Here is a 13,514-nt window from a genome sequence, read left to right on the forward strand (position 1 = left end):
TTTAAAATGTAAGTTTTAATAAATGTTAATAGATATACAGTACAGACCAAAAGTTTGGACACACCTTCTCATTTAAAGATTTTTCTGTTTTTTCATGACTTTGAAAATTGTACATTCACACTGAAGGCATCAAAACTATGAATTAACACATGTGGAATTATATACTTAACAAAAAAGTGTGAAACAACTGAAAATATGTCTTATATTCTAGGTTCTTCAAAGTAGCCACCTTTTGCTTTGATGACTGCTTTGCACACTCTTGGCATTCTCTTGATGAGCTTCAAGTGGTAGTCACCGGAAATGGTCTTCCAACAATCTTGAAGGAGTTCCCAGAGATGCTTAGCACTTGTTGGCCCTTTTGCCTTCAATCTGCGGTCCAGCTCACCCCAAACCATCTCGATTGGGTTCAGGTCTGGTGACTGTGGAGGCCAGGTCATCTGGCGTAGCACCCCATCACTCTCCTGCTTGGTCAAATAGCCCTTACACAGCCTGGAGGTGTGTTTGGGGTCATTGTCCTGTTGAAAAATAAATGATGGTCCAACTAAACTCAAACCAGATGGAATAGCATGCCGCTGCAAGATGCTGTGGTAGCCATGCTGGTTCAGGATGCCTTCAATTTTGAATAAATCCCCAACAGTGTCACCAACAAAGCACCCCCACACCATCACACCTCCTCCTCCATGCTACACGGTCGGAACCAGGCATGTAGAGTCCATCGGTTCAACTTTTCTGCGTCGCACAAAGACATGGTGGTTGGAACCAAAGATCTCAAATTTGGACTCATCAGACCAAATCACATTTTTCCACTGGTCTAATGTCCATTCCTTGTGTTCTTTAGCCCAAACAAGTCTATTCTGCTTGTTGCCTGTCCTTATCAGTGGTTTCCTAGCAGCTATTTTCCCATGAAGGCCTGCTGCACAAAGTCTCCTCTTAACAGTTGTTGTAGAGATGTGTCTGCAGCTAGAACTCTGTGTGGCATTGACCTGGTCTCTAATCTGAGCTGCTTTTAAACTGCAATTTCTGAGGCTGGTGACTTGGATAAACTTATCCTCAGAAGCAGAGGTGACTCTTGGTCTTCCTTTCCTGGGGTCGTCCTCATGTGAGCCAGTTTCTTTGTAGCGCTTGATGGTTTTTGCAACTGCACTTGGGGACACTTTCAAAGTTTTCCCAATTTTTCGGACTGACTGACCTTCATTTCTTAAAGTAATGATGGCCACTCGTTTTTCTTTACTTAGCTGCTTTTTTCTTGCCATAATACAAATTCTAGCAGTCTATTCAGTAGGACTATCAGCTGTGTATCCACCAGACTTCTGCACAACAGAACTGATGGTCCCAACCACATTTATAAGGCAAGAAATCACACTTATTAAACCTGACAGGGCACACCTGTGAAGTGAAAACCATTTCTGGTGACTACCTCTTGAAGCTCATCAAGAGAATGCCAAGAGTGTGCAAAGCAGTCATCAAAGCAAAAGGTGGCTACTTTGAAGAACCTAGAATATAAGACATTTTCAGTTGTTTCACACTTTTTTGTTAAGTATATAATTCCACATGTGTTAATTCATAGTTTTGATGCCTTCAGTGTGAATGTACAATTTTCATGGTCATGAAAAAAACAGAAAAATCTTTAAATGAGAAGGTGTGTCCAAACTTTTGGTCTGTACTGTGTATGTGTATGTATATGTGTGTGTATATATATATATATATATATATATATATATATATATATATATATATATATATATATATATAGAGAGATAGATATCTACATATCTATCTATATATATATATATAGATATATATATATATATATATATATATATATACAGTGCCTACAAGTAGTATTCAACCCCCTGCAGATTTAGCTGGTTGACACATGCGGAATTAACTTGGCATTGTGACATTTGTACTGTAGATCAGCCTGGAAGTGGGAAATGCACTGCAGCAAATTTTGTTTCTGTTTTTTTTTTTTTGTTTTTTTTTTAAACGTTAAAAGTTAATTCAGAGTGTCATTTATTATTCAACCCCTCAAACCACAAGAATTCTGTTTGGTCCCCCTAAAGTATTAAGAAGTAGTTCAGGCACCAAGAATAATGAGCTTCACATGTGTGGATTAAAGATCTCTTTTGCCAGCCTTTTCTGACTATTTAAGACCCTCCCCAAACTTGTGAACAGCACTCAGACATGGTCAACATGGGAAAGACAAAGGAGCATTCCAAGGCCATCAGAGACAAGATCGTGGAGGGTCACAAGGCTGGCAAGGGGTACAAAACCCTTTCCAAGGAGTTGGGCCTACCTGTCTCCACTGTTGGGAGCATCATCCGTAAGTAGAAGGCTTATGGAACTACTGTTAGCCTTCCACGGCCTGGACAGCCTTTGAAAGTGTCCTCCCGTGCCGATGCCAGGCTTGTCCGAAGAGTCAAGGCTAACCCAAGGACAACAAGGAAGGAGCTCCGAGAAAGATCTCATGGCAGTGGGGACATTGGTTTCAGTCAATACCATAAGTAACGTACTCCACCGCAATGGTCTCCGTTCCAGACGAGCCCGTAAGGTACCTTTACTTTCAAAGCGTCATGTCAAGGCTCGTCTACAGTTTGCTCATGATCACTTGGAGGACTCTGAGACAGACTGGTTCAAGGTTCTATGGTCTGATGAGACCAAGATCGAGATCTTTGGTGCCAACCACACACGTGACGTTTGGAGACTGGATGGCACTGCATACGACCCCAAGAATACCATCCCTACAGTCAAGCATGGTGGTGGCAGCATCATGCTGTGGGGCTGTTTCTCAGCCAAGGGGCCTGGCCATCTGGTCCACATCCATGGGAAGATGGATAGCACGGCCTACCTGGAGATTTTGGCCAAGAACCTCCGCTCCTCCATCAAGGATCTTAAGATGGGTCGTAATTTCATCTTCCAACAAGACAACGACCCAAAGCACACAGCCAAGAAAACCAAGGCCTGGTTCAAGAGGGAAAAAGTCAAGGTTTTGGAGTGGCCTAGTCAGTCTCCTGACCTTAACCCAATTGAAAACTTGTGGAAGGAGCTCAAGAATAAAGTCCACATGAGACACCCAATGAACCTAGATAACTTGGAGAAGATCTACATGGAGGAGTGGGCCAAGATAACTCCACAGACCTGTGCCGGCCTGATCAGGTCTTATAAAAGACGATTATTAGCTGTAATTGCAAACAAGGGTTATTCCACAAAATATTAAACATAGGGGTTGAATAATAATTGACCCACACTTTTATGTTTAAAATTTAATAAAATTCAACTGAGCAACATAACTTTTTGGTTTGTAAGATTTATGCTTCTGTTCATAAAACCTACTCTCGTTTGCAGTTTGAAGGCTCTAACTTATTTGCATCTTATCAAACCAGCTAAATCTGCAGGGGGTTGAATACTACTTGTAGGCACTGTATATATAGATATATATATATATATATAGATGTAAATCAGAATAAGTAAAAAATAAGAAGGTACCGTATATATGTACAGGTAATTACCACAATGCAGTTATCGTATATCAAAAGGTATTACTAACAACATTAGGCAAATGGGTAAATGGTAGAGGTAGAAAAGCTATTCGCTCAGCAAAGTTTTCTTGCTTGTGTGAGTTCCACTATTATCGCTCAGTGGTTAGCACTGTAGCCTTGCAGCGCTGGGGTCCTGGGTTAATATCCCACCAAGGACAATATCTGCATGGAGTTTGTATGTTCTCCCTGTGTTTGTGTGGGTTTCCTCCAGGTTCTCCGGTTTCCTCCCACTTTCCAAAGACATACTGATAGGGAATTTAGATTGTGAGCCCCAATGGTGACAGTGCCCATAATGTCTGTGAAACGCTATGGAATTAATGGCGCTATTTAAGTGAGTAAAATAAATAAATATCTTGTTGCCCTTGTGCCCACTACACAGTGGGTAATCTAGGGATAGTCCACTATTGTTTACAGGTGAAATCCAAAGTCAGGCCCTATGAAACCCTAAAAGTGATGACACTCTTAAAGAGAACCCGTCACCACTTTTTTCATGTATGAACTAATACCGCCACCTTCCTCAGCGCCTGTGCTGCATTCCAGAAAGTTGTACATTATATTCTGACTCCCCTGTATATCCCCCAAAAAACCTTGTGAATATGATGACTGTAACCCGAACGCTGCTGGGGTGCGTGGGGGTGGGATAAAGTTCATATCCTCCCAGCAGCGGGCAGTTTCAGAATGCTGTTAACCCCATGCCTGCAGGTTTAATAGTATTTTTTCACGTGACAGGTTCACTTTAAAGGCAATCTGATACTTCATTCAACCCCTTCCACCCCCTTCAAACCCATTATGGTATATTACAATGTAGGTTATGAGACCATCAGGAATGCAGTAAGTTTATTGAAAGCAAGTGCTGTTTTATTGCTGAGAAATCAGATTAAGAGCTCACTTGAAAAAGACCTATGGCTGGTCGAAACATTGCATCTATGACAGAATAAATGGAGCTTTAAAGCTTTTTCACGCTGTCTCTTCTATTCTCATAACCTAAACAGTCATATAATCCATTTTGGTGGGAAAATGAAAGAACTTACAGATCCCCATTAAAAGCAGCACAAGACAGAAAAAACAGGATCTTCTGATAAAAAATACCCACTTCCATGATTTGCCCAACCTGCAGCTCCAAGATAAATACTAAAACGTGTTCACAAAAAAACAGCATGCATTCCCTTAATAAAAAAAAATCCTTAAAAACCTAGAGTAAAAATTTACCAGTGAAACAGCATTTTTGGAGTCTTGTTTTAAATGAAGCGGAGGTGCGCATTGTCGACCTCCATTTATGGACTATGGAACAGCTGGAAATATGTGTGCACTAGATGGTGGCCCGATTCTAATGCATCGAGTATTCTAGAATATGTATGCGGCCGACCAGGCGCAATCAGCAGAGCGTTGTTTAAATTTGGCGCCAAAATCGCTGATTGATCGCGGCCGGCAACCGCGACCAATCAGCAAAACGGTGTTTAAATTTGGCGGCAATATTGGTGATTGGTCGCGGGTGGCGGCCGCGACCAATCAGCGAACTGTGTTAGTGAGGACCGGAGAGCTTGTTTAAATTTGACCCTAAAATCGCTGATTAGTCGTGACCGCAACCAATCATCAAAACTGTGTTTAAATTTGCCGCCAATATCGCAGATTGGTCGCGGCCGGCGACCGCGACCAATCAGCTAAGCGGTGTTTAAATTTGGCGGCAATAATGCGGATTAGTTGCGGCCGGCGGCCGTGACCAATCAGCAGAGCGGTGTTTAAATTTGGCGCCAATCTCGCTGATTGGTCGTGGCCGGCTGGCAGCCGCGACCAATCAGCAGAGCGGCGTTTAAATTTTCCACCCATACCGCTGATTGGTCGCGGGCTTCGACCGCGACCAATCAATGTCGTATTAGTGAGGACCGGGGAGCGGCGCTGCCTGTGCAGCTACTTCCGCTGCGAGAAGCCGGGAGATGAGCGGCTACTCGCAGCAGAAGCATCCCGACCAGCGGCGCCGCTCCCCGGTCCTCCATTCACATTTGCCCTCTGGAGATCAGCGGGCCAAGCCGCTGATCTCCTGACGTTAGCCGCATGGAGGTCAGCGGCGCCGCCGCCGGTCGGGATACTTCTGCTGCTAGCGGCCAGGAGATGAGCGCCTCGCGCCGGTCATCTCCCTGCTGCATCGCCGCTGACCTCCGTCCGGCAGATGAGCCGCTAACGGCCGCCATCTTTTTCTGAAATCCCGCGTCGCTGATTGGCCGCGGCCGGACCAATCAGCGACGCGGGATTTCCTGGACAGACAGACGGGATAAGATGATTATATATATATATATAGATAGCACTTTTCCATTTCCAGCAGTCCCATAGACAATGGATGGAGTGGAGATTGAAAATGCGCACCTCCGTGCTATTCAAAACAAGGCAACGACTCCCAGACTCTCAGCCCCCCCAGCAAGCTAGACCCTGTCTCCTTTCAGAATAACCCTTTAACGATTTTTAGCCGCTATTATTCTTTGTTGTTTTTTGGATACCAGACTGGAAAGCAGAAATTTTATACAAAAAGCAACAGGCAAATTTTTAACAAAGATGTTGTGATGATGGAATAGTAGATTTTGGGCATTGTGGACTGCAAAGTTGCTTCCATTGGTTATCCCTTAAGACAAAAAAGTAGATTTATCATAATTTTTTTTTTTGCTTGTTTATGGATTTTTTCTTGTTATGGCCTCTGGGGAGTAATGTTTTCGCCATTGACGTTCAGGTTTCTAACCCTTTACTTTTTAAACTCCTTGATGAAGTGGTTAAATAAGCGAGCATTTTGTTTCAGGGTAAAATTTGTGGGTGTGCCAATGACTAATAACATCAAAAGTAGACAACTTGAATCAAGCCAAAAAGAATACATTTCATCAAATTTGTTAATGCTTCAAATTTATTGTGAGTTTATTAGACGCAAATCAGATTGCTGGTAAAAGCCATTTATTATACTCTACTAGCTTCTCACATGTCTTGGCGGCAAAGCTCCCACCAAGTCCTCCACTCTCTCACTTCTCTTCAGCTCTATTCTTCTATTCTGCCTTTGCCCTATGAGGGCTATTCATTCATCAATCGTGCTACGCCAGACTTGAAGAAATAGAAGATTCGGAATTCATTAAGGCGTGCATACTACTAACTGAATTTGGCACCTCTCCCAAGTGGCGCACGCCTCCATGCCCTGTCCAGAAATGCTACTCTAGTCAGTGACTGGTATAGCATTTCTGGAGTACAAAAACTGGCAGTTTTGATGAATTTCGAAGGCTGCTGTAGTTATTTACCCCCCTCCGCCCATCCCTCACTGGCTCTGCCCCAGATCTGCAGATTCAGAACTGTCAAATGTCCCCAAATTTTTGCACAACTCCGCGTTGTACAAACATTTACAAATTTTCAACAATTTTACAACGCTTCTGTGGCGTAAACGTTTTGATGAATTGGTCACTGTCTCCTGGACTTACTGGGCCTTATGTGATATCATGATGTGCATGGCCTCATGACATCACTTATGACCTAGTCAACACTAGAAGACAAAGAGCAAAGACAGAAGAGAACACTGGAGCTAATGGAGAAAAGCTAGCCAGCGGAGGAATAGGTGGGGAGCTACTGTGCCAGTATAGATGAAAGGCAATAGAAGTATGTGTTGTTTTGTTTCTTAATTCCTTCCTAAAAAGAATCAAGAAAAAGGCAGCCAAAGTAACCTACCCCAACTCCACTTTAATGTCTCAGAGGGAATGCAAATTAGGAAAAAGTCTATCCGCGTTAAGGTCTGATAGCCTTGAGAATAGAAGCTAAAGTGTTAGAGATTAGGTAACAGATCGTTCATACATCCACAAGGGGTTTGCAGGCTAAAGACCTCCATACAAATTAGACTGTCACCCGGACCTGCTGATATCGATTGGTTCGTCAGACAGACTAACATGTATAGGGGCTTTGTCCCAATTATTGTTAGAGGAAATGTTGTTCAGGTATGTCCGATTTCGTACTGCTGATCGCTTTTTCTCCTTGAGATTAGTCTCTGACTGAAATGTCTGTCAGCGTCTTTCTCATAGATAACAGGAGACTGTTGGCTCCTGTTTATGGGAGGGACAGCTGAAATCACTGTTGGCTGAACCTACAATCACAGCATTGTTCATCCAACTGCCATCAGATCCATCTAATGTGTATGACACTCATGTGAATAATGTCTTGTTAGCACGCCCAAAGACACAGCACCAACCTCATTGGAGCAGTGCCGACCCAAGAGACGAGTATATGCTCTTTAAATTTTATATGGAGCACAGTTTCATTTAAGAAGGTTGGCCTTTTGCGAACCATAAATGTTGGAGTACTTACTATATTTTCTGATGCTGACACACAAGCTGAATTTTTTTTCTGTCTTGTTTAGGTATTATGGCTGGAAGTAATCGATCTGGAGACCTTAGAGATGCTCAGAAGTCCATTCCTGTTGGCACCATTTTGGCTATAATTACTACCTCATTAATCTGTATCCTATTCAGAAGTTGTAGCCTCGTACTGAAATATGCAGTGTCAGGAATAAGTGTTTGGTACCTAAAGTGTTAACTCTGACATAACTTAACATGGTTTTCCCACCCTTTGTCATACACCTTATTAGGGAGTTCTGAACTGGTAGAATAGAATTGGGACAGGGAAATTGTAATACTTCAGTTTCACTGTGGGGGCACTGTGAGCTGTCAGCAGCAGGGTACCTTTATCATCTTATTGTCACAAGGACCCTTTCAACAGATGGAGAACCCTTTTAAAGCAACTTACTTCTTTCACTAAGGCTTCTGTGGCTTCTGCTTGTTTTTGGCAGTTATTATTATTATTATTATTTATTATTATAGCGCCATTTATTCCATGGCACTTTACATGTGAAAAAGGGGTATACATACAAGAACAATTACAACTAATAATCACTGATGATTTAGACTGGTTCTACACAATGCTGTTATATCGCTATCCAGAGGATTGAGAATAGCTTCTTAAGTAAAAATTAGACCATTTAAATAGTATAAATATACATAATTGAAGTTCAAAACAGAGATAACATTCCCAGAGTGATCGCTATTCCCCTGCTTTCTAGCATAGCAAGTTTTCCTACCTTCTCCAGGCGACCTGCTTGTGATTAACACCTTTTTTGCTGACTTTAGAAGGTAAAATAATAATCTGTTGCCTAAAGAGATGACTGTCAAAGCAATATATTTCTCCACTGAGATAAAAAGTCTGCATCTATATGGAGACTTTTTTATTACCTTGTTTCTACGAAAATAGGGATTATATTCTTTATTGCTCCGAAAGATGGGTTAGGGCTTATTTTCAGGCGATGTCTTTTTTTTTTTTTCCATAAACAACAATCCACATTTATTCTTGAACAAAAAACAAAAAAAATCTACATTTATTCAAATATAATCATGTCATCACACACTGCACACACACATGTACAGTACAGACCAAAAGTTTGGACACACCTTCTCATTTAAAGATTTTTCTGTATTTTCATGACTTTGAAAATTGTACATTCACACTGAAGGCATCAAAACTATGAATTAACACATGTGGAATTATATACTTAACAAAAAAGTGTGAAACAACTGAAAATATGTCTTATATTCTAGGTTCTTGAAAGTAGCCACCTTTTGCTTTGATGACTGCTTTGCACTCTCTTGGCATTCTCTTGATGAGCTTCAAGAGGTAGTCACCGGAAATGGTTTTCACTTCACAGGTGTGCCCTGTCAGGTTTAATAAGTGGGATTTCTTGCGTTTTAAATGGGGTTGGGACCATCAGTTGTGTTGTGCAGAAGTCAGGTGGATACACAGCTGATAGTCCTACTGGATAGACTGTTAGCTGCTTTTTTCTTGCCATAATACAAATTCTAAGTAAAGCAGCTAAGTAAAGAAAAACTGGCCATCATTACTTTAAGAAATGAAGGTCAGTCGGTGCGAAAAATTGGGCAAACTTTGAAAGTGTCCCCAAGTGCAGTTGCAAAAACCATCAAGCGCTACAAAGAAACTGGCTCACATGAGGACCGCCCCAGGAAAGGAAGACCAAGAGTCACCTCTGCTTCTGAGGATAAGTTTATCCGAGTCACAAGCCTCAGAAATCGCAGGTTAACAGCAGCTCAGATTAGAGACCAGGTCAATGCCACACAGAGTTCTAGCTGCAGACACGTCTCTTCAACAACTGTTAAGAGGAGACTTTGTGCAGCAGGCCTTCATGGTAAAATAGCTGCTAGGAAACCACTGCTAAGGACAGGCAACAAACAGAAGAGACTTGTTTGGGCTAAAGAACACAAGGAATGGACATTAGACCAGTGGAAATCTGTGCTTTGGTCTGATGAGTCCAAATTTGAGATCTTTGGTTCCAACCACCGTGGCTTTGTGCCACGCAGAAAAGGTGAACGGATGGACTCTACATGCCTGGTTCCCACTCTGAAGCATGGAGGAGGAGGTGTGATGGTGTGGGGGTGATTTGCTGGTGACACTGTTGGGGATTTATTCAAAATTGAAGGCATACTGAACCAGCATGGCTACCACAGCATCTTGCAGCGGCATGCTATTCCATCCGGTTTGCGTTTAATTGGACCATCATTTATTTTTCAACAGGACAATGAACCCAAACACACCTCCAGGCTGTGTAAGGGCTATTTGACCAAGAAGGAGAGTGATGGGGTGCTACGCCAGATGACCTGGCCTCCACAGTCACCAGACCTGAACCCAATCGAGATGGTTTGGGGTGAGCTGGACTGCAGAGTGAAGGCAAAAGGGCCAACAAGTGCTAAGCATCTCTGGGAACTCCTTCAAGATAGTTGGAAGACCATTTCCGGTGACTACCTCTTGAAGCTCATCAAGAGAATGCCAAGAGTGCGCAAAGCAGTCATCAAAGCAAAAGGTGGCTACTATGAAGAACCTAGAATATAAGACATATTTTCAATTGTTTCACACTTTTTTGTTAAGTATATAATTCCACATGTGTTAATTCATAGTTTTGATGCCTTCAGTGTGAATGTACAATTTTCAAAGTCATGAAAATACAGAAAAATCTTTAAATGAGAAGGTGTGTCCAAACTTTTGATCTGTACTGTATGTGTATATATAGTTATCTGTATACGTGTGTGTATATATTTATGTACTTAAAAATATGCATGAGTACATGGATGAATCTGTTTACATACGAGTACACGAATGTATATGCGTGTATGTATGTATCTGTATACGCATGTGTATACGTATGTACAGTTATATGAAAAAGTTTGGGCACCCCTATTAATCTTAAGCTTCATGTTTTATAAATATTGGTGTTTTTGCACCAGCTATTTCAGTTTGATATATGTTATAACTGTTGGACACAGTAATGTTTCTGCCTTGAAATGAGGTTTATTGTACTAACAGAAAATGTGCAATCAGCATTCAATCAAAATTTGACAGGTGCATAAGTATGGGCACCCTTATCATTTTCTTGTTTTAAATACTCCTACCTACTTTTTACTGACTTACTAAAGCACTTTTTTTGGTTTTGTAACCTCATTGAGCTTTGAACTTCATAGCCAGGTGTATGCAATCATGAGAAATGCTTCTTAAAGTGGCCACTTGCAAGTTGTTCTCCTGTTTGAATCTCCTCTGAAGAGTGGCATCATGGGCTCCTCAAAACAACTGTCAAATGATCTGAAAACAAAGATTATTCATCATAGTTGTTCAGGGGAAGGATACAAAAAGCTGTCTCAGAGATTTAACCTGTCAGTCTCCACTGTGAGGAACATAGTAATGAAATGGAAGAACACAGGGACAGTTCTTGTTAAGGCCAGAAGTGGCAGGCCAAGAAAAACATCAGAAAGGCAGAGAAGAAGAATGGTGAGATCAGTCAAGGACAATCCTCAGACCACCTCCAGAGAGCTGCAGCATCAACTTGCTGCAGATGGTGTCACTGTGCATCGGTCAACTATACAACGCACTTTGCACAAGGAGAAGCTGTATGGGAGAGTGATGCGAAAGAAGCCGTTTCTGCAAGCACGCCTCAAACAGAGTCGGCTGAGGTATGCAAAAGCACATTTGGAGAAGCCAATTTCTTTTTGGAAGAAGGTCCTGTGGACTGATGAAACCAAGATTGAGTTGTTTGGTCATACAAAAAGGCGTTATGCATGGCGGCAAAAAAACACAGCATTCCAAGAAAAACACTTGCTACCCACAGTAAAATTTGGTGGAGGTTCCATCATGCTTTGGGGCTGTGTGGCCTATGCCGGCACCGGGAATCTTGTTAAAGTTGAGGGACGCATGGATTCCACTCAGTATCAGCAGATTCTTGACAATAATGTTCAAGAATCAGTGACAAAGTTGAAGTTACGCAGGGGATGGATCTTTCAGCAAGACAATGATCCAAAACACCGCTCCAAATCTACTCAGGCATTCATGCAGAGGAACAATTACAATGTTATGGAATGGCCATCCCAGTCCCCAGACCTGAATATCATTGAACATCTGTGGGATCATTTGAAGAGGGCTGTCCATGCTTGGCGACCATCAAACTTAACTGAACTGGAATTGTTTTGTAAAGAGGAATGGTCAAAAATACCTTCATCCAGGATCCAGGAAATCATTAAAAGCTACAGGAAGCGACTAGAGGCTGTTATTTTTGCAAAAGGAGGATCTACTAAATATTAATGTCACTTTTCTGGTGAGGTGCCCATACTTATGCACCTGTCAAATTATGTTTGAATGCAGATTGCACATTTTCTGTTAGTACAATAAACCTCATTTCAAGGCAGAAACATTACTGTGTCCAGCAGTTATTACATATATCAATCTGAAATAGCTGTTGCAAAAACACCAATTTTTATAAAACATTAAGCTTAAGATTAATAGGGGTGCCCAAACTTTTTCATATAACTGTATGTGTGTGTGTGTGTATATATATATATATGGACTGCTTACTGCGGTGACTACTGCTACTACTGAAAGAATGAGAAACAAAGCTTTTGCATAGTAGAACACACAGTTTATTAGACACATCAGTACAGACATGTCAGTAGTGTAGAAACATGAGTAGTTGCCCACTGTAGGTTCTGATGCTGCCAAGGAACAGCACCAGGACCGTTAAAATACTGGCAGTAGTTGTCGCGGTAGGTCTTCGCATCATGGGTGTTTCTGCCATGTCCCACTGGTTGAAGGCCTGCAATTGCAGGATCGCTTGCACGCCATTCACCGAGCTCCACTTCCCCTTTGGCTAGGTCCACAGAGTCCACGAAGCCAGGCGGACAGTACGTAATTGCATCATGTCGACGAAGAAAGTTGTGAAGCGTGCAACAGGCCAAAACAACAGAGTCTATTGATTTAAGCTTCATGTTAATTGGCGTGTGAAAAACTCTGAAGCGGTTGGCCAGGACAGCGTGTCAGAAAACATGCTGTGTGGGTGTGTGTGCACGAGACCCCTAAAATATCTGCCCATGCAAAAGCATATATATACAGATAGAAGGCAAGCCCTCCCTCCCTGAAGAGCAATGATAGCAGATAATTGGTAGATGTCCTATAAATGAATTAAAAAGGGAAACTCATTTGAGACCCCAAACAATACCTACCTCGCTAAAGATGTCTGATTTCTTCAAAGTGGAGTCACATGCGAAGAACGCTGGTGGGATCCGAAAAACAAGGACGCAGTAGCGACCACCAATCGGGGACGAGGGGCGCGGAAAAGTCCAATTTTTCCACGCCTACGTGTCTGTTCTGAATCGCTAACGAGGTCGTTGATGAGGTGTCAAATACAGTGATGCACACTGCCCAGCGGGAGCGCAACGACCCAGGAATGGTCCAGGAAGCTTTGTAACGATCAGCGATCTCACAGCAGGGGCCTGATCGTTGCTACCTGTCAGACATAACGAGATCACAGCGAGATCGCTATTGCGTCACCAAAACTGTGACGCATCAACGATCTCGCTAGCGATCTCGTTATGTGTGACGGGGCCTTTAGACACTTCACTATATAGATAACAACATAAT

The 13,514-nt window shown here is 42.2% G+C and overlaps 1 protein-coding gene across 1 annotated transcript in view; it reads left to right on the plus strand.

The window, feature by feature from the left end:
• The window catches only part of SLC12A4 (solute carrier family 12 member 4), a 394,075-nt gene that overhangs the window by 236,771 nt on the left and 143,790 nt on the right, over positions 1–13,514 (plus strand). Inside the window, exon 10 of the mRNA XM_073657959.1 lies at positions 7,912–8,010. Within this exon, the coding sequence (XP_073514060.1) occupies positions 7,912–8,010 (99 nt within the window). The remainder of the gene's footprint in view (positions 1–7,911; positions 8,011–13,514) is intronic.

Source organism: Phyllobates terribilis, unplaced genomic scaffold (assembly GCF_046119375.1).
Source record: "Phyllobates terribilis strain yellow unplaced genomic scaffold, ASM4611937v1 Scaffold_13__5_contigs__length_258822181, whole genome shotgun sequence".
Taxonomy (NCBI): domain Eukaryota; kingdom Metazoa; phylum Chordata; class Amphibia; order Anura; family Dendrobatidae; genus Phyllobates; species Phyllobates terribilis.